The sequence below is a fragment of the Uranotaenia lowii genome, chromosome 3, assembly GCF_029784155.1.
Source record: "Uranotaenia lowii strain MFRU-FL chromosome 3, ASM2978415v1, whole genome shotgun sequence".
Taxonomy (NCBI): Eukaryota; Metazoa; Arthropoda; class Insecta; order Diptera; family Culicidae; genus Uranotaenia; species Uranotaenia lowii.
This window is the reverse complement of record NC_073693.1, coordinates 25,332,731-25,352,924: the sequence shown is the minus strand read 5'-3', so window position 1 is coordinate 25,352,924 and position 20,194 is coordinate 25,332,731. Positions and strand designations below refer to the sequence as shown.

The following is a 20,194-nucleotide window of genomic DNA, read 5'->3' as shown; positions in this document are numbered from 1 at the left end:
TGAGGTATTCTTAAGTCCTGACGACCTTCGGAAGGCCCATCCGGCTTCTTATGAACATTGAAAACCCGTACCGACTTAACGATATTACTGTGCTTCAGGAAAAGTTCGTAGGTCGAATAAGCGACACTCGACTGGCGTACGATTTGCAGCAGAAACCGCGGAACTGAACCCGACGACCTTCTAAATACACGAGTACCTTCTGAGGGCTGGGCGAGTTTCCAAGGTTCCGAAGACCTTTGAAAGGCACATAGATCTTTGCAATGCCACAACAAACTTCTGTTGGCCTGACGGCCTTCCAAAGTTATGACTTCTCACTGAAAAAATCTTCTAAGGACCTTGATGGCGATTCGAAAGCCCGTAAACCTTCTAGTGTCATGGTGAGCGTTTTATAGATTAAAAGGCCTGACAAGCTTCTGGAGGTCTGACCAACTTCGACAAGCTAAAGAACTTCTTAAGGTCTGGTGACTTTTCAGAGACATGACCACCCTCTTTGGGTCTGATGAGGCATTCTGAAGTCCTGTAGCAGAAACCGAGGGACTAAACCGACGGCCTTCTAAACAAATGAGTACCCTCTAAGGGCTGGGCGAACTTCTAAGGTTCTGATGACCTTTGAAAGGCCCAGAGATCTTTGCAATGCCTTAACAATCTTCTCAAGTCCTGACGACCTTCCAAAGCTATGACTACTCTCTAAGAGAATCTTCTAAAGATCTGTAGCGATTTGAAGGCCCGAGAACCTCCTAGTGGCATGACGACCGTTTTATGGATTTAAAGGCTTGACAAGCTTATGGAGGTCGGACCACCATCGACAGACCAAAGAACTTGTTAAGCTCTGACAGAATTATGAAGGCCTGAAGACTTCTCAAAGATATGACGCCCTATTTGGGTCTGATGAAGAATCAGGTCTGTCAGTTGCGGAGTCCGTCTTCAATCGCCTGTCTCTTAATCACTTTCCCTAATGGGTACCTTTCCAGCGTTTCAAACGATTTTCAAATGGTGTGCCAAATATTTTATGGCCTGACGACCCTCAAAATACATGACGACCCTCAAGGACTGGGCGATTTTCTAAGGTTCTGATGACCTTTGAAAGGAGAGATCTTTGCAATGCTTCAACAAACTTCTGAAGGTCTTTTTTTTTACAAGATGGAAATTTGAATTCAAACCATAACAGCCGCCTGTTTGCTACCGTGAGTGGGTTCGTCCCACTAAAACCACCTTGGGCTTCGTGTGCCAGATGTGCCCCTTGGTTTCACCTTATGATACTACATCAAGGGGTAGGCTGTGCTCATGCACTTATACATCTCACCCTTTTCCACTTTCTCAATTTTGGTCTTTTCCTTTTCTCTATCGCCTACATCAGACTGGTACGGAAAACCCCAAGACGTGTGCCGGTTAGGTAACGCTTTCATAATAACTCAAGCCCATCACAGCATCCACTACCCCGGAGACCTCGAAACGTGTGCCGGTTAGGTAACGCTTTCAAAGCCGAGAAGAAGTCAGTTCTCGGGTCCCCAATGACTTTATGATCAGTGATCAAATTTCGAATCTCAAGAGAAGAGGTGAGATCTTGAATCAAGTAGTTAGGGGAGGGATAAGACCTCGAGTCGTGTAGAGGAGAGACATGTGTGTGTTAACCTCGAGGTATTGCTAGGTGGGGTCAGAACTAGATTCGTCAGAGAATAGCTCAGGCCTCTAGTCACCAAGGTGTGAGGTCGTGCGGGAACCTCGAGCCATTACGAGGAGATGACGCTTTTCGTTACATGAAGTCCCTCGCGTGTTTTGTGACAGGCTTTAGTCTAGGATAAACTGACCTTGACTAATCCACGACGGGCAAAAGTTGTTAAACCTTGAATCCCGTTAGTAAGTAGGTGGACCTCTAGTTGTTAAAAGAGAAGTCAGGCCTAGAGTCTTCAAGATGAGGAGTACGCATGTTATTCTCGAGTCGTAACATGATGAGGTCAGTTCTTGGATCCCCGATGTTTTTATGATCAGAGGTCAGATTTCGAGTCACAAGTGGAGAGATGAGGTCATAAGTCAACAAGTGAAGGGGTTTGCATATTAACCTCGAGTAGCTAGGGGAGAGATTAGGTCTCGAGTCGTGTAGAGGGGAGGCATGTGTACGTTAACCTCGAATCATTGCTAGGTGCGGTCGAATCTTGAATCATCTGAGGAGAAATCAGGCCTCGAGTCACCAAGATGAGAGGTCGTGTGGGAATCTCGGGACTTTACGAAAAAATTGTGTGTTTTAGTCCTTCTTGTGTATTGTGACAGACGTGAGTCCAGGATAAACTACTGAAGACCACGATGGACAAAAGAAGTTGGGCCTCTAGTAGTTAGAAGAGAGGTTAAGCCTCGAGTCTCTAAGTAGAGGAGTACCCATGTTATCCTGGAGTCATAACAAGAAGAAGGCAGTTCTCGCGTCCCCGATGTCTTCATGATGAGAGGTCGAATTTCAAGTCACAAGTGGAGAGGTAAGGTCTTGAGTCAACCAGTAAAAAGTATGCGTACTAACCTCAAGTAGTTAGGGGAGAGATAAGGCCTCGAGTCGTGTAGAGGAGAGACATGTGGGTGTTAACCTTGAGGCATCGCTAGGTGAGGTCGGATCTAGAGTCGTCAGAGAAGAGCTCAGGCCCCTAGTCACCAAGATGTGAGGTCGCGCGGGAACCTCGAGCCGTTGCGAGGAGATGTCGTTTTTCGTTACATGAAGTCCCTCGCGTGTTTTGTGACAGGCGTTAGTCCAGGATAAACTGCCCTCGGCCAATACACGACTAGCTAAAGAAGTGGACCTCTAGTTGGAAGAAGAGAGGTCAGGCCTCGAGTCTACAAGAAGAGGAGTACGCGTGTTACCCTCGAGTCGTAACGAAAAGAGGTCAGTTCTCGGGTCCCTGAGCCTTTATGATGAGAGGTCGGATTTTGAATCACAAGAGGAGTGATTAGGTCTTGAGTCAACAAGAAAATGGGTATGCGTAATAACCTCGAAGAATTAGGGGAAAGATTAGACCTCGAGTCGTGTAGAGAAGAGGCATGCGTGCTTAATATCAGGTCATTGCTAGGTGAGGTCGAATCTAGGATAGTCAGAATTTGTCGTCATAAGAGAGATAAGGCCTCTAGTCACCAAGATGTGCGGTCATGCGGGAGCCTCGAGTTATTACGATGAGATGACCATTTTCGTTACATTGAGTTCCTCGCGTGTGTTGTGACCGGTGTGAGTCCATGATAGGGTAGAAAAAACTTGGACCTCTAGTTGTTAAAAGAGAGGTCGAGCTTCGAGTCTCAAGGAAGAGGAGTACGCGTGTTATCTTCGAGTTGTTACGAGAAGAGGTTGTTTTTCGGATACCCGAGTCTTTATGATGTGAGGTCAGATTTCAAGTCAAAAGAGGGGAGATAATATCTTGTGTCAACAAAAAAAGGTCTACGTATTCACCTCGAATAGATAGGGAAGAGATAAGGCCTCGAGTAGTGTAGAGGAGAGCCACATGAACATTAACCTTAAGTCATTGCTAGGTGGAGTCACCAGGCCTCTAGCTCAAGATGTCAGGTCATACGGGAACCTCAAGTCATTACGAAGAGTTTTCGTTGTTGTCGAGTATGAATTTCCCCAAAAAGGACAGATTAACGACAGTACGAGGTGGGAGTTGAGTAATGAGGTCCCAAGTGAAGTTTGGGGAGTATGAGGAATGACGACATCGTCGGGAATCATCATAGTCATCCAGGATAAACTGCCCAAGACCAGCCAACGACAGCCAAAACCTGTCCAACTTCAAATCCTGATGATAAAAAATTGGACTTATTCATGGTGAGAGGTCAAATCTCGAGTCACGAAAGGACAGAACAGGCTTCGAGTCAACAACAGGAGGGATTGCCTGTAAACCTCGAGTCGTTACAAGGAGAGGTCAGTTCTTGTCTGGTTAGCAGAGAAATCAAGCCTCGTGTCGTTACTAGAAGAGGTATGTGTACGTCAAAATTGAGTCATTGCGTGGAAGGGTTGAATCTGGAGTCGTAATAGATCATTCCTCAAGTCTCCAAGAGGAGAGTTCAAGCTGGAAACTAAGATCAGAATAAGTATGAGGTATTCGTGAAGCATAGAATGAGTCGTCTCATTATACTCATGAACCCTCATTTGTATATTAGAGTGAGGTGGCAGCTTGTCGTGCTTTGGAATGTAATTCGTAAACGTGGATCTACCACCTGGGTAACAAACTAACGAAAATAGGTGTCATTGTCCCGTAAAGCAACCTGCGCACTTCCTCTTCACTTGTGCCTTTGCCCTATGCATTCTACACACTCAAAAGGTATCTGGAACGTAGATGCGATTATTTTCCGTTCAATGGTAAAGTAGGGGCCAAGTAATTTTTGTTCGACATCGCCAATACTTCGACAACTTGGACTTGAACTTTTCGATCATTTCATCGGCGCGTACTTGGCAGATTCCCTGACCTTTTTGGTCCAGGTTAGTGCGGCAACCTAGATATACCTCTGGCGGAGAAAAAGAACATGAAGGACAAGCTCACAACAGCTGCGATAGCAATCGCTAGAATAACTTAGCTTCAAGTATCTAGAACTCGAAAATGTCATGTTAGAATCAATCTCGAGATGAACCCTGTAAATGAGCCGTCCGGAATTTTTTTTTTTTGACATTCCTTCCGTAAAGGATATGTACGCGATCGAGTTGGAGTGGTGCTCAACCAAAACAAAAAGTCCCAATTCGGGCAGAGGGAATTCGATCGCCCAATTGGTTAAAGAGGTTTCGACATCCTATATGGGCAGTAAGTTTTTGTTTTCATTATTTTGAAAAAAATTGATAGTTAGCCGGGTTTTAGCCCATAGCCGTCAGAAATATAATATGGCAGGAAAAAGGGAGAATGTGGCATCCTAGATATGCCTCTGGTGAAGTATAAGATTATGAGAAACCTGCTCGTAACATCAGCGATAGCATCTAGCATATTTAAAAAGTTTATAAGTAAAAAATGTGCGTGGAATTTATTTATTTCACCTAAAGTCGACAAATTTGATCAAAAGACAAAAAAATTAAAGCAAAATGAAATCAAAATAATCAGTCATCAGAAACAATATTATAGGACAAATAATTATCTCTTAAATGTAACCAGCTAAACAGAACGATAATAGTTGTGAATAATTGTGTTTCAAATATTGTATGGAAAATATCAAACAAACTCAACGCCGCGGATCTACATTTGATTCCTTTTCTCAACCTCTCTAGATTTATGTTGATTTTTTATGTCTAACTAAGCTGAAGTTCTACCAATTATTTTCACTAATGACATCATTTTTCTCTCTTTTCTCTCTCTTTCTCTCTGATCCCCACCCTCCCCCACCAACCAACTCTCATTCCAGGTTTCCCAGCAGCCGCCTACGCCGCGTACGCGGCTGGTCGTGGATTCTCCGGCTACCCGAGCTTCGGACTACCGTACCCCACAGGTAACCTCGCTAATCTAGCTAGCCTGCACGCCCACCTGGCAGCGGCGGCAAGTGCCAGTGCGGCTGCCGTTGCCTCTTCTGGTGGTGCTGGCGGTGCTCATGCAGGCACTGCCCCTGTCGGATCCCACCATCACAATAACCAACATCACCACCATCATCACCATCACAATTCCGGGTCCTCTTCCTCCGGGGGTGGTGGGGGTGGTCCCAATTCCGGGGGCCATCATCATCACCATCCGAGTGCTTCGACGGCGGCTGCCGCAGCAGCTGCCGTTGCTGCCGCTGCCCTGCATCATCACCCTTTGCTTTCGCCCTGTCACCCCCTCCATCACCTGCACCATCACAACCCCTTCGAACACTTGGGGACACTGTTCTCACACCATCATCACCATGTGCCGGGGGGTCATTCGACGATGCATTTGTGAACTTGCGGGAAGAAATCGGGCAAAAATTCCGATGCCGCGGGAGGGCTCACTTCTGCTCCAGGAGGTCAGGGTCCTCCTGAGAAAAACAAATGATATTCAGATCTGGTAGCGACATTTGCCGATTTGTCGCTGCCCGGTTACATTTCTCCGGATTGTTGCTGCTGTTCAGGCGCTTGTGATGTAGGGTGCTGTTGTCCAGAAGCGGGTTCCACCGATTTCGGTCAATAATTTCCACAAATTGCGGTGTGTTTGTTGAAGACGATTTGAAAAAGGAAAAACAGAAGCGCTGAATTTTAAAAGAATTTAAGATAAAGAAATCGTTGCAGGTTTCTGTAACTAATAAAAAAATTTGGCCAGTTGGATTTCATCATAATGTAAAAATGGTCAAAATTGTCAAAATTGTCAAAATTGTCAAAATTGTCAAAATTGTCAAAATTGTCAAAATTGTCAAAATTGTCAAAATTGTCAAAATTGTCAAAATTGTCAAAATTGTCAAAATTGTCAAAATTGTCAAAATTGTCAAAATTGTCAAAATTGTCAAAATTGTCAAAATTGTCAAAATTGTCAAAATTGTCAAAATTGTCAAAATTGTCAAAATTGTCAAAATTGTCAAAATTGTCAAAATTGTCAAAATTGTCAAAATTGTCAAAATTGTCAAAATTGTCAAAATTGTCAAAATTGTCAAAATTGTCAAAATTGTCAAAATTGTCAAAATTGTCAAAATTGTCAAAATTGTCAAAATTGTCAAAATTGTCAAAATTGTCAAAATTGTCAAAATTGTCAAAATTGTCAAAATTGTCAAAATTGTCAAAATTGTCAAAATTGTCAAAATTGTCAAAATTGTCAAAATTGTCAAAATTGTCAAAATTTTCAAAATTGTCAAAATTGTCAAAATTGTCAAAATTTTCAAAATTGTCAAAATTGTCAAAATTGTCAAAATTGTCAAAATTGTCAAAATTGTCAAAATTGTCAAAATTGTCAAAATTGTCAAAATTGTCAAAATTGTCAAAATTGTCAAAATTGTCAAAATTGTCAAAATTGTCAAAACTGTCAAAATTGTCAAAATTGTCAAAATTGTCAAAATTGTCAAAATTGTCAAAATTGTCAAAATTGTCAAAATTGTCAAAATTGTCAAAATTGTCAAAATTGTCAAAATTGTCAAAATTGTCAAAATTGTCAAAATTGTCAAAATTGTCAAAATTGTCAAAATTGTCAAAATTGTCAAAATTGTCAAAATTGTCAAAATTGACAAAATTGTCGAAATTGTCAAAATTTTCGAAATTGTCAAAATTGTCAAAATTGTCAAAATTGTCAAAATTGTCAAAATTGTCAAAATTGTCAAAATTGTCAAAATTGTCAAAATTGTCAAAATTGTCAAAATTGTCAAAATTGTCAAACTTGTCAAAATTGTCAAAATTGTCAAAATTGTCAAAATTGTCAAAATTGTCAAAATTGTCAAAATTGTCAAAATTGTCAAAATTGTCAAAATTGTCAAAATTGTCAAAATTGTCAAAATTGTCAAAATTGTCAAAATTGTCAAAATTGTCAAAATTGTCAAAATTGTCAAAATTGTCAAAATTGTCAAAATTGTCAAAATTGTCAAAATTGTCAAAATTGTCAAAATTGTCAAAATTGTCAAAATTGTCAAAATTGTCAAAATTGTCAAAATTGTCAAAATTGTCAAAATTGTCAAAATTGTCAAAATTGTCAAAATTGTCAAAATTGTCAAAATTGTCAAAATTGTCAAAATTGTCAAAATTGTCAAAATTGTCAAAATTGTCAAAATTGTCAAAATTGTCAAAATTGTCAAAATTGTCAAAATTGTCAAAATTGTCAAAATTGTCAAAATTGTCAAAATTGTCAAAATTGTCAAAATTGTCAAAATTGTCAAAATTGTCAAAATTGTCAAAATTGTCAAAATTGTCAAAATTGTCAAAATTGTCAAAATTGTCAAAATTGTCAAAATTGTCAAAATTGTCAAAATTGTCAAAATTGTCAAAATTGTCAAAATTGTCAAAATTGTCAAAATTGTCAAAATTGTCAAAATTGTCAAAATTGTCAGAATTGTCAAAATTGTCAAAATTGTCAAAATTGTCAAAATTGTCAAAATTGTCAAAATTGTCAAAATTGTCAAAATTGTCAAAATTGTCAAAATTGTCAAAATTGTCAAAATTGTCAAAATTGTCAAAATTGTCAAAATTGTCAAAATTGTCAAAACTGTCAAAACTGTCAAAATTGTCAAAATTGTCAAAATTGTCAAAATTGTCAAAATTGTCAAAATTGTCAAAATTGTCAAAATTGTCAAAATTGTCAAAATTGTCAAAATTGTCAAAATTGTCAAAATTGTCAAAATTGTCAAAATTGTCAAAATTGTCAAAATTGTCAAAATTGTCAAAATTGTCAAAATTGTCAAAATTGTCAAAATTGTCAAAATTGTCAAAATTGTCAAAATTGTCAAAATTGTCAAAATTGTCAAAATTGTCAAAATTGTCAAAATTGTCAAAATTGTCAAAATTGTCAAAATTGTCAAAATTGTCGAAATTGTCAAAATTGTCAAAATTGTCAAAATTGTCAAAATTGTCAAAATTGTCAAAATTGTCAAAATTGTCAAAATTGTCAAAATTGTCAAAATTGTCAAAATTGTCAAAATTGACAAAATTGAAAAATTCACTGAAACAAGTTGTTTGTTTACTTTTCATAAAAATAAGCGTTATTTTTTTTTTTTTTTTTTTGAAAAATTCTTCAACAAAGTCCACCGTGATCTTGTTTTATCAAAATGAAAGGAAAAATTTAACCAATTTCCAACCATTTGATCCTTCCAGTAAAAAACGAATTCCAACCACTTAGCACGTAATTGCAATTTGAAATGCTTAGCTCTCATGTAGTCTTTGTTGTGACGGGAAAGTAAGTCAAAATTACCACTTTCTCGCTCACTAGTCGAAATTTGCTTAGCAGTTAAAACAATATTTAGCGCGACACGTTTAGCGTTCCAAAACTATCTACATATAATCGGTAGGATTATCACTTACAATAATAATAATAACAATGATGATAACAACAACAACAGCAATAATAACAGTATCTTCTATGATAATAATAAGCATAATGGAGCGTGTGGTATTAGTAGAAAGGCCGTCATTATTCCCGAAAGTGGTTGGTGTTGGCAATCCTCGAATCGCGAGCGCCTTTGTTTATGCTTCAGGCGTTCTGGTGCGTAGGCGTAGGCGTAGGCGGAAGCGGAAATTCCACGCAATCACGTGATAAGTTTGTCGCCAATCGCCACGTGCATATCATAACAAGAGGCAAGATTTGGGGCTTGTAACAACACACACTCTAATATAGGATGAGGCAGAGTAGTCAGAAGCGCGTTCGAATAATGATCATTATCGGCTAGTTGCGTACTAATAACTATGTACCAAGTATTGTATCTCTCCAAGTATAGCTTGATTGGAAAACATTCTCAAACTCCCCTTTCGAAAACAGTATTGAACATATTATATTGGCACACAAACACCCCAACACTAGTAGGTATAGTTAACTTTAATATGGCAGCGGAAACGGGTGGTTAAATTGACAATTTGTCGATTGCATCATTGAGGAGCCACCCGAGTAGAATATTGAACAGCCGCCGCTCTAAGACAAATATTGGGCGCCAAACTAACTGGTCCTACTAACTAGCATTATAACAAGGCACGTTCCGGTACATAATCTTCTCATAGAAATTCAACATAAACAACAACAAATATCACGCTCACCTTAATAGAGCCTGAATGGCGGCCAGTTGGCCGTTTCCGATGGAGTTTTCGGGATTACCAAATCTAGCTGAAAATTGAATAATTATCTCTTGCGTGATGCCGCCCGTTGTTGTTCTACGGGGCTGGCTCATCATTTGGTATATAATAAATGGATTTGTGACTTGATCACTGAAGTGTGAAATTTCGGATTTGTTTAGAATGATAATCGATCGGAAATGACGATGAGTCGGATACAAATCCAGGAAACAAACAAACCAGATAAATGATAATGACTTTTTTACCTTTGAAACAGTTTAAATTTAAAAAAAATCTCAAAACATGGATTCATACTTCACATTTTGACAAGATTTCCTTGGAATCGATTTAAGTGTAGTGTGAACTGGATTTTTGCATCATTAATCTTATAAAATAGAGAAAAAAAAACCTTCTATCAGTCAACTGATAGCAGCATGAACACAAATTTTAAGAAAGTTTTCCAATTACGATAACAATGAATTTTTCAGAATTTTATAGTAAGAATCACTTTACAAATGCCAGAAAAAACTATTTAAATCAACAGTTTTCATCATCTTAAACAGCCATTGTACGCAAAAATGAAATAGCATGATATATGCAAGTCGGAAGTTTTGCTATCAAGTCTATCAAAAAAAGGTGATAATTGAATTGTAAATTTAGCTATAGATTTTTAAAGGTTTTTTTATTTTTAAAAGTTGTATTGGTCAATATGACCAGAACGCACATTCCAAATATCCTTATCAGCATTCCAGTATAGTGAAGAGCTAAGAATTTTGAGTGGCCAAGCACGTTCGATGAAAATGATAACGATATAAAACAAATATTTGAATTTAAGAAATCGGTTCATCGAATAATGAAACACAGAGCGCCACAGCCAAAGTTGGGTGTCTTTTTTAAGTAAAGTTCTATCTACCGGGGTAACGATCAAAACTTTCAGTGAACCCCAATCTATCTCTACATCGTCGGATAGATGTATTCTAGACGATTCCATTCAATGGAACACTTAAACACAGAAAATCTATCAGAAGCTATAAATATTTTAAAAGTTAAATTGATTTTTCGGACCTTTTTCTTTCTGGGTCAACTAGTTAAACATATCGATTTTATTCTGAAGTATTGAGTAACTGGAGTAAATTACCTACACAATGAATATCATCAAAATCGGTTAACATTTACGGCCAGGGGAACACCAAAAAACTACAGGTGAAATATCACAGAAACGGATATTTTGCGAAGAACTTTGGAGGGTTAAGAGAGCATCTTTTGACTTCGCTATAGCCCAGATTTGGCTTCAAAATTCTCTCACAATTTGTGCAAAAATAAATCAGAACAATTCATCATTTGGCATTCAGCGAAGGATAAATTTGATATCATAACACCATTCGCGATAGAAAACTTTGATCTCACTTTTTAACTTATTGAGATTATGAAAAGTAAAAAAATCTAGATTTTACAGTAAAATTCAGAACAACCCTTCAACTTTTTTAACGTCAGATCCTTTGGGAGCCAGGGGCAATTTTCCTCTAGGGTCAAAGGATTCGTTTATTTTAAAAATACCATCCTAAAAAATAACTATCATTTTAAATGTGGAAAGCAACTGGAAATGAGTTGCATACCAATTACCATTATGTGTGTATAGAAAGTAGTTCCTGGTATCTTCTAATAAAAATTGTTAATTTATCACGTGCAAACATTTCGGAAAATTTAAACCACTTATCATAAATGCAAACTATGATTAGGGGTATTTGAAACAAAATTTAATTTGCAATATATTTAATCCTTAAACCTATCACCAACTAAAATTCTATGAATTAGAAAAATTCAAGGATAGACATTTGATATGTGATTTATATCATCATTGATCGCCTGGCATGTGCTTATTCAAAAGCATGATTAAAATTTTGCTGATTATAGTTGGGAAGTAACATGAAGATTTCAGCCTAAGAATAAAAAAAAATTAAACAATATAATTTAATTCCAATTTCATGAAAATACAGAGATTTGGAAGATTATAACGATTTAAAACCATTAGTTGGCCATTGAGGCTAAGTTCAGAAACCCAATTCAGTTTTTGAATTGAAATCATAATTTCCAATCAAATTTGAAGAAAAATAAAATTCAAAAAAGGTCAAATGCAAAATTGAGAATCGAAGTTGCAATCAGAGCTCAAATGATTTAAGTATCTTCAAGAAATGTATGAACATCACTAGAAGATAATTGTATAACAGATGAACCTTTATCATTAGTTTAAATCTTCGTTTGAATCAGTTTAAAGGTGTGGCATTCAACAGAAGCAACAATAGTTTTTTTGAGGATATCAAAAAAAGGAAGCAAAAGCGTTTAAAATGAATAAACTATCAAAAATTCCAATAATGATGATCGAAAAGTGAAAAGTTTCATTATTGAGTGTCTGGATATTTTCCAAATAGATTCATTAGATGATCAAAAATTTTAAGGTCTTCAAAGCTAAATTAAATTAACTTGAATCTATTCTTTAATTGCAAATTTTACTTCTGATAAACAATGTTTAAGTTGAAGTTAACGTGATAAACTATGTAATCAAGCAAGACAGTTTTTATATGAAAATGAAGATGTTTTTTTTTTCAATACTATCTATTCTTTACTGATAATCTTCTTTTAAAATTTTGTAATTAACTAATTACTGTAATTTTCACAAATCTAAAAAAATTTCATTGCTGCCCCAAAAAACCCATTACATTTCATTCAAATTTCAACAAAATTTTCATTATCAAAACATAATGATTGATTCGCTGGGACCTTCTTTATTACATTCTCCATTATACAATTAACGGAAAGCCAAGTATATTAACTGTTAGCAAAGCGTAGACAGAATATTTGAAAGTCTTAAGTAATTTGTGGGATTTTTTAACAGTTTAAAAAAATTCAAATTTGGCTCCTGACATGTTTCGATACAAAAAAGATAATTTGAGGTGTTTTTCCTCATTTTATTTTCGTGTTTTTTTTTTTCAAATAATCACTAAATTCTGCTAAAGATTATCCAAATTTTGTGATGAAAACATTAAAATCAAATACCCAGATTTTATTAAAGTGGAACTATTCGAAATATTATTCCACGGGGGCCCTCTTAGTTGTTATACTTTGAGGTTCCATTCCGATTCTAGTATTGATTTTGTTTTCTTGTTTTCTATAATTTCAAGTAGTATGATTAAAGTAATTTTAAAAACATTGCCACCAATGCCCTCTCTTAAAACGGCCTTGCCCAGGATTCAAATAGCTTTTCAGAAAAGTACAGATTTTTCATGAGCATCGCTTGATAACAAATGTTTTAATAGAAAAATCAATAAATCAAAAAAAAAATCTTTAAGACTTTTTATAACGCAAAAGATTTTCAAAAAAAACCTTACAGTTATTTGTTTTTAGCCATCAGAAAAATGCTTCTGAAATCTTGTTCCAACATTCTGTCGAAAATTACACCTGCTAATTTAGAAATACATTTACAATATACATCTGACATATATCAAAGAAGTAGCAACCATTATACTACGCATCAGAAAGATATTCACATAAAACTCTTGAATTTGGAAAAAAAAGTATAGAATTGAATAAAAGCAATCGAAGGATTCCTTTAAACTCAATTACGGTATAAGAAAAGTTCAGATACTGGATTTTTAATTTTCTTCTTCAGTGAGCGTTTTCGATTGAGATAAAAATTAATAATAACACGATATTGACTTATTTCGCAGACACTGTTTTTTTTCCAGGAAATTAACAATATTTGAATGTACCGTAAACTGGGGGAAATTTGATCACCGGAGTAACTTTGATCAACATGAAATTTTTTCAGATTACTATCATCAACTCAGTCTGAAGTTAGATATCTGAAAACTATTTTCTAAGTTTAAAAGTCTATGAATTGAGTTTCAAGTACGCTAAATTTGGTTTGAAGCTGGAGATTTATATTACTTAAATTGTAGTTTTGAAGTTTTAAAATATCTGTTTATTAAGATGACTCACAAACAAACACTTCTCCTCATAAAATGATAGCACTCAGGTGCAAATGGGTTGTTTTATATGAAAGTTAAAGTTTTTTCCTTTGTATTGGTGTAGTTTCAAAGTTATTTTTACGGTCACTTTATGATCATTTTTGGATTACAAAAAACGGCCAATTTCTATGAGAAAGCCTGAATTGAACAAATGGCTAAAAACCCTATCTGGTAATTAAGTTTGAATGAAAAAAAAAAACATAGGAACAGTGAGAGGACGTTTATTATGTTTGCCCCTAAATATATGCAGCAACATTGTCCATCTTTTGAGTATATTTATTTTTGAAAGAAGTCGTTGAAAAACTCAATTGAGTTAAAAAAATTACTGTCATTGATATTTTAATCCTTCTGCTAATTTTCATCAAAACAATGATTTTGAAGATGTTGAGATACCTCTAAACCATATAGTGATCAAAGTTACCCCGAAACATGAAATCTGGTTTTGTATCAAACATTTAGTTTTAGCAACTAATGTCGTTTGAATATTCTGCTATCAATGATCATGCTTTATACTCCTTACCTCAGTATGTATTTTAAAACTTTTTAGTGTTACAAAAAAGCCATTTTTCCAAAATATTATAAAATGAATGAAAAAAAAAGTTTCGCTGACTGAATGTTTGAGTCAAGACCCATCTCTGGGTCGCAATTTAAAAAAATAGAAATAGAAATAGAAAAAAGTGATCAATGTTCCCCCAGTTAACGGTACTTATATTTTTAGTCAAAGCGATTGGGAGATTTTTCCGCCAAAAGTGATCTTCTGAGTAAATTTTGCCATCTTTGCGGAACCAAAGAAAAAGTTATTAAAAATTGAAGAAGTACCTGCATACTTCGAATATGTATTGAATTTTGAAAAACTTAGCTAAAAGTTACAATAACATTAAACAATACGAAAAAGTGCAATAATTCGCACGTGTTTTCCATTTTTTTTTTGGCATTTGGGTTCGCCAAAAACTTTGAATTATATCACAAACTATCCAATTTTTTTAAATCTTACACGTTGCAGGCTAAAATTGATCTCAAGCCTAACACAAGGTCCCATGAAAAATTTAATGCGATTTTTGAACGAAATTTTTGTCATAACTTGTTGAAAGAAAAACCATAATCAGAAGCTATTGGCAAATAGAAACCAAAGCTCCCAGCCAATGTTTTAGAAGGTATATCGCAGGAACAACAGAATTATTCAAACAAATATACTAGATGGAAAGATTGTATTAAACTTACCAAAATAGCATATAGCTACAAAAGTGGAGGCATATCTACAATGACAAGATTCCAACGATTCGATTTCCCCATCAAAAGCAAAATAAACGATTTTCATTTCAATGTCCTTATATTCGATTTGAATTATCATTTCTATTACGAATTCATGTTGGGCTATTGATAAAAACTGAATTTCCATGTTTCTTCAGAGCAAAATTGCTCCGAATTGCAAACAGATTTCATCCAAACTTCCATTTTCGTGTCTAACTATGCCCAGAGTTTGCGTGGAATCTTGTGCTCAACACGTTCGTCGCCACGCTCATTTTAGTAGTTTTACTAGCCGGGCCCAAAACAATTTTCAGAGAGAGAAAGCAAAGAGGGAGAACTCCCATATTTGAAACGTGTGACGAAGCTGAGCGATAAACTAAAGTAAAAGAGCGTCACCCTTTTTGAATGTGACGGGGCTCCCCAGGAAATACACTCGTCACCCGAATATGGGTGCCGTGGCGAAGAACGTGTAAACCTAGGCTTAACTCAAATATCTCCTAGTGTTCAAATTTACTATCATTTGTTTATCATTCCAATTATTTCTTAAGTCAATAACAGTTGAATACTTTCTAAATTTTTAAAAATTTCATTTTGATTAGATTCAAATAAGCCCAGCTTATATAAAAATGTACATTGATGTTAGACCTAAAAGAAGAAGAGAAATAATAAGCATTGTTTTCTGAAAAAATAATATTTTGACTTATCAATTCTATCATTTTTTTTACTCTCTTTTTTTGATCAAACACACATAAAATTAACTCACATATTTTAACATTTGTGACTGTTTTGAAGAACTTAAGAAATTTCACACAAGTGTGAAAAAAACAATGTTATATGCAAAGGTGGCTAGAATTTTTCAGCACGTATCCGAGTCGGACAAATCCGGGGAATTTTAAATAAAAATGTAGCAATATCAGGACATTGGTTTTAAAAATTGATACCGTAATCCGGGGTAATATTGATAACTTTTTTCAATATATTTTGATTATTTTTTCTGTTAATGATAATGTGGCATGTTTTATATTTTTAAAACCAGTACTGGACTCCAATGAACGTAAAACATTGGTGCAGAAATTTGATAGACCATTTTTAATTTGATTTAAAAATCGATTTCATCTCAGTTCAGAATTTGATGCTTTGGGGTGACATTGATCAGTCTCTATTCTGAAGGTTTTAATGAGTTTTCTTGATCATAAAGGATAAAAACACCTTCATATTATTTACAAATGCTAGTTTATCAATTTAACCTTGATTTTTATCGTTTTATTTTAAAAATATTTATCTATAATCGAAAAAAGAACTATGATGCTGCCTACATTTAGGGGCAAAAATTATTATAATTGCTTAATAGTTTAAGATTCAAAATACAAAAGAAATTTTACCTTCACACACTTCCCTAGGCCCTCCACCTATTCCCATTTTCATTTTGTCTTCAAAGTTAACGATTTTAAAAGAGTTCCTATCCATTTGTCCATACGGGCTTACTCTCGGAAAATATCCTTATTTTTTAAATATCAAAACTTTATCATTAAATGCCTATAAAAATAGCATTATAACTGTTAATTTACAAAGAAAAAAAGTCGTTCTTTCACATTCAACAACCCGCTTGCTTCTAAATGCTTTTTGGTATCAGCAGGAGAGCAGTTTGTTTGTGAGCTTTGGAAAAATAGATTGTTTTTTTTAGATTTTGAAATTAGATTTTTTAGTAACAGAAAAAAAATCAAATTCAAACCAAATTTGGCCTATTTGAAACTAAATTAATAGGCTTTCAAACGTAAAAACAGTTTTCAACAATTCAAACTAGAGACTGAGTTATTGATGATAATGTGCAAAAGTTTATTGTTGGTCAAATTTACCCCGGTGATCAAAGTTACCCCGTTTTACGGTAACCAAAATTGCGGGCAAAGTTGGTCAAACCCGGAAATATCTCAACAAAAATAAAAAAATAAACTCATGAAAAAAGTTTTCATCAATACCCATGTAGTAATTTTGTATCATATTATAGGCTTCCAAAAAATGTTTCATAATTATTTTCATAACACTTTCTCACCAAATTTCGTTTTGGAGGCATAAATTTGGAAAAACATTCTACACAATTTGTTTTTTGTTTTTGTTTGATTTGCCAAATAAAATGAATGAATCCGGACAAAATCCGAGCTTTTCGAATGAAATTTGGGATTTCTGTTCCTAAATTATGTTCAATATCCGTGCAAACCCGGATAAAACCGAGCAATCTGGCAACCTTCTGTTTAACACGTTCGTTGCCAAGCGTCACCCATTCAAATAATGTCGAACTTTAAAAGGCTAAAATATTAACAGGAAATATCGTTTCAGCTCTAAATTTCAGTTAGAGAACGGAGAAGAATACATATTTTCAAATTGGTGTTTTGACTGTTCAAATTAAGACGTATTTTACGTCGGCCACTGTAGGCGACGAACGTTTTGAAAGCAAAAGCATAAATTGGGGTTATTCATGACCTAGATAATCTCCAGCAGATTTTTGTTTATTTTGGTAGCCTTTGGATCTTGGAATTTTGAATGTTTTTCTTTTGATCACTTCAAGTTGCTGGAGTTGTTTAAATTTGTACCAATATCAAGATTTATATGCTTAATATTCATAAAAAAATTACAGCAAGTATGATTACAATATTATAAACGAGCGTCAATTTTTTAAGTTGAAAAAACAAGTCAAAATGTCTCTCTGTTTTTTTATATGCAGACCAGTGTAACTTTATTCAAAATATTCGAAGATTTGTTCAGTTTTGTTTAACTGATGAGACTCGTTTATCAGTGTTTTTTCCATTAAAGTTTTTCAAAGTACCACTAAACATTGTTTTAAACCGGAAGGCTAAAAATGTGATTTAAACTATGAGAATGGTTTTCTCAACTTTTTAAGTTTCTTTAAAAATAATCGTGCCAGTAATAGTGCAAATCTAACTTTTCGACGTTAAATTATGTACGTATACCTACATATAAAGTTTTTTGTGTCTTCAGATTTTCAAAGAAATTCTTCAAAGATCTTTAGGTGATACGAACTGAAACATAAAAGTCTCGCGTGGAAAACAGGAATCTTAAGGGCAATGCATAATAACTGTCACACAAAGATGTTTGTTCTTAATAGATTCGAACGGCCAGATATTTGCAACCGTAATTAAATTTAAAATTCAGACTGTCTTGACCCATTATAATCAGCACAAAATATTTCGAAACAATAATTTACAAATGAAATTTGTCACACCTCATGAAATTCCAGTGCTCGGCTGTTCCACAATTATTTCCCCAGACTAGGCCCAAGATTGCCGGATCAAATTTCCCCGGTGATTGTTTACAATAAATTACTGGGTTTCAAATGCGCATCCATAACTTGAAAACAACTAAGGCAATGTTGCTGCGGGATTCGCTGCCTCTCACCTTAATAACAGTGAAGTGTGGCAACATTATACGATAATTACACGTGGTTATGAAGCATCGAATAACAACAAACCCCTAGACCTGGAGACCCGGAGAGTAGAAGCAGCATCAGCAATGATCACTTCGCCACACTAGGTTTGGGAAAAGGCAAGAAAGCGGAGAAGATAACCAATTGAAGGGGAGAGGTTAGCTCATGAAGCGAAGCATTATCATCATCATCGACGCCATAATTATCCATGGCTCAACTGCTGCTCATCGCAATACCCACACTCAACTCACTCGTCGGTTGTGTGTTAAATTCCGGCACCATCAGCAACTCTCCGGCTCCCGGATTCCCGCCTCAACACCTTCTTCCGGTTTCAAAATTCTCTGCACGAGCAACCCAAATGGGAAAACCGCGACCGAAACCGGAAGCACACATTCGCATTTCCTCCTACTGATGGCGTCTACGCCCTTTCACTTAAAATCCACCACCAAAACAAGGCATAGATGTGTGTGCGGATGAATCATCCCCCCTTACCACCATTTTCACAGCCAAGCAGCGCCACAAAGTTAGTTGGGCTGAAAATGAAGATGCAAATATCGTAATTAAAATAGTTTAAATATAATCTCATTACGAAACTGAAACCGCCGCCGCCGCCGATGCTTTTGGGATGGTCCGGTAGGGTCCGGATTCTCCCGAACTCCGGGTAGCCGAGGAGGGTTGTTCTGCAAAATTGAACAAAGAACCACCATGGGCAGACGCGTGCCGGCTCGCAGTTAACCGAATGCCCCGCAGGAACTTTGTGGGATTTGCTAACCGGGTTGAAGTTGATGGTTTTGCTTGCCGGCTGCTGATTTGAGTGACCCAAACCCTAGGTTCAAGTTGGGTGTACGCATCCGTTTAAGATGATAATAAGATTTGCCCATTATTTCGGTCTTGAGAAATTTTGGTGCAGTGCTGAGCAATTTTGGGAACGAGCAAGTGGGTAACATTCCGAGGGGTCACTAGTAAATTACAATATCTGACTATCTGAGGTTTTTTTTCTCGCGAAATAAAAATTTTCAAAATAAAATCCTGAGAGTGAATATTTAGCTGTTTTTAAACCTTCTTTTCATAATTGTTCTATAAAAATTAAGAAAAAAAAATAAAACCATTTTTTATATTCCATCCCTTAACTTATGCAACATCATCATGCATTTCGTGAACAAAATCTTAAATTCTGTAGAAATGTAAAACTAGGATTGGAAAGCAATGCTGACTGCAATTGACGTTTTAAATCACACATTTGCCAACAACAATAATAATCAGGAGTGTGACACTTTGAATATTTGTGAACCAAGTCAACGCGCATCATGGTTAACTTAGGCTTACCAGAATGTTTCATTTAAAAAGCGGGACATTTCACGAAAAAAAAAGTGGGACATCACCGAAAAAGAGAGACAATTTAGAAACTCTTAGAAACCTTACTTTTATGACCAATTCTATACATATGTATAAGTTCCTTCTGCTAAAATAGTTAACAGAAAGTACTAAAATAAAAATAACATTAATTTGTTAAAAAGTTGAGTTCTCAAGATAACTTACGTCTTTGTATACTGCGAACACTCATATCTAAAATGTTGAAGTTCAGAGTAATTAAAGATCCGAAATTTGAAGTAAGTTATAAAAATTTTAACAGCCGTTTTTTACCATCTACCAAGTTTACATACTCGTCTATTCATTCATTGTAAGATTGAACACAGTGTTTTTTTTTTGCTCAGTAGTCCTGTTCTATTTTATCCTGAATTTCCATTTTTTCTTAAGCTTAACATTCAAGAGATTCAGCTAGGATTCCGGAGAAAATCTGGAGATCTGGGAAGCAATTCTAGAACGTTCTCTAAACCAGATTGTTTAGGT

The 20,194-nt window shown here is 35.5% G+C and overlaps 1 protein-coding gene across 2 annotated transcripts in view; it reads left to right on the top strand.

Moving 5' to 3' along the window:
• LOC129757525 (RNA-binding protein Musashi homolog Rbp6-like) overlaps window positions 1-20,194 on the top strand; it is a 125,363-nt gene that overhangs the window by 29,343 nt on the left and 75,826 nt on the right. For both annotated transcript variants that reach the window (XM_055754794.1, XM_055754793.1), the window contains one exon: window positions 5,353-5,436. In XM_055754794.1, the coding sequence (XP_055610769.1) occupies window positions 5,353-5,436 (84 nt within the window). The remainder of the gene's footprint in view (window positions 1-5,352; window positions 5,437-20,194) is intronic.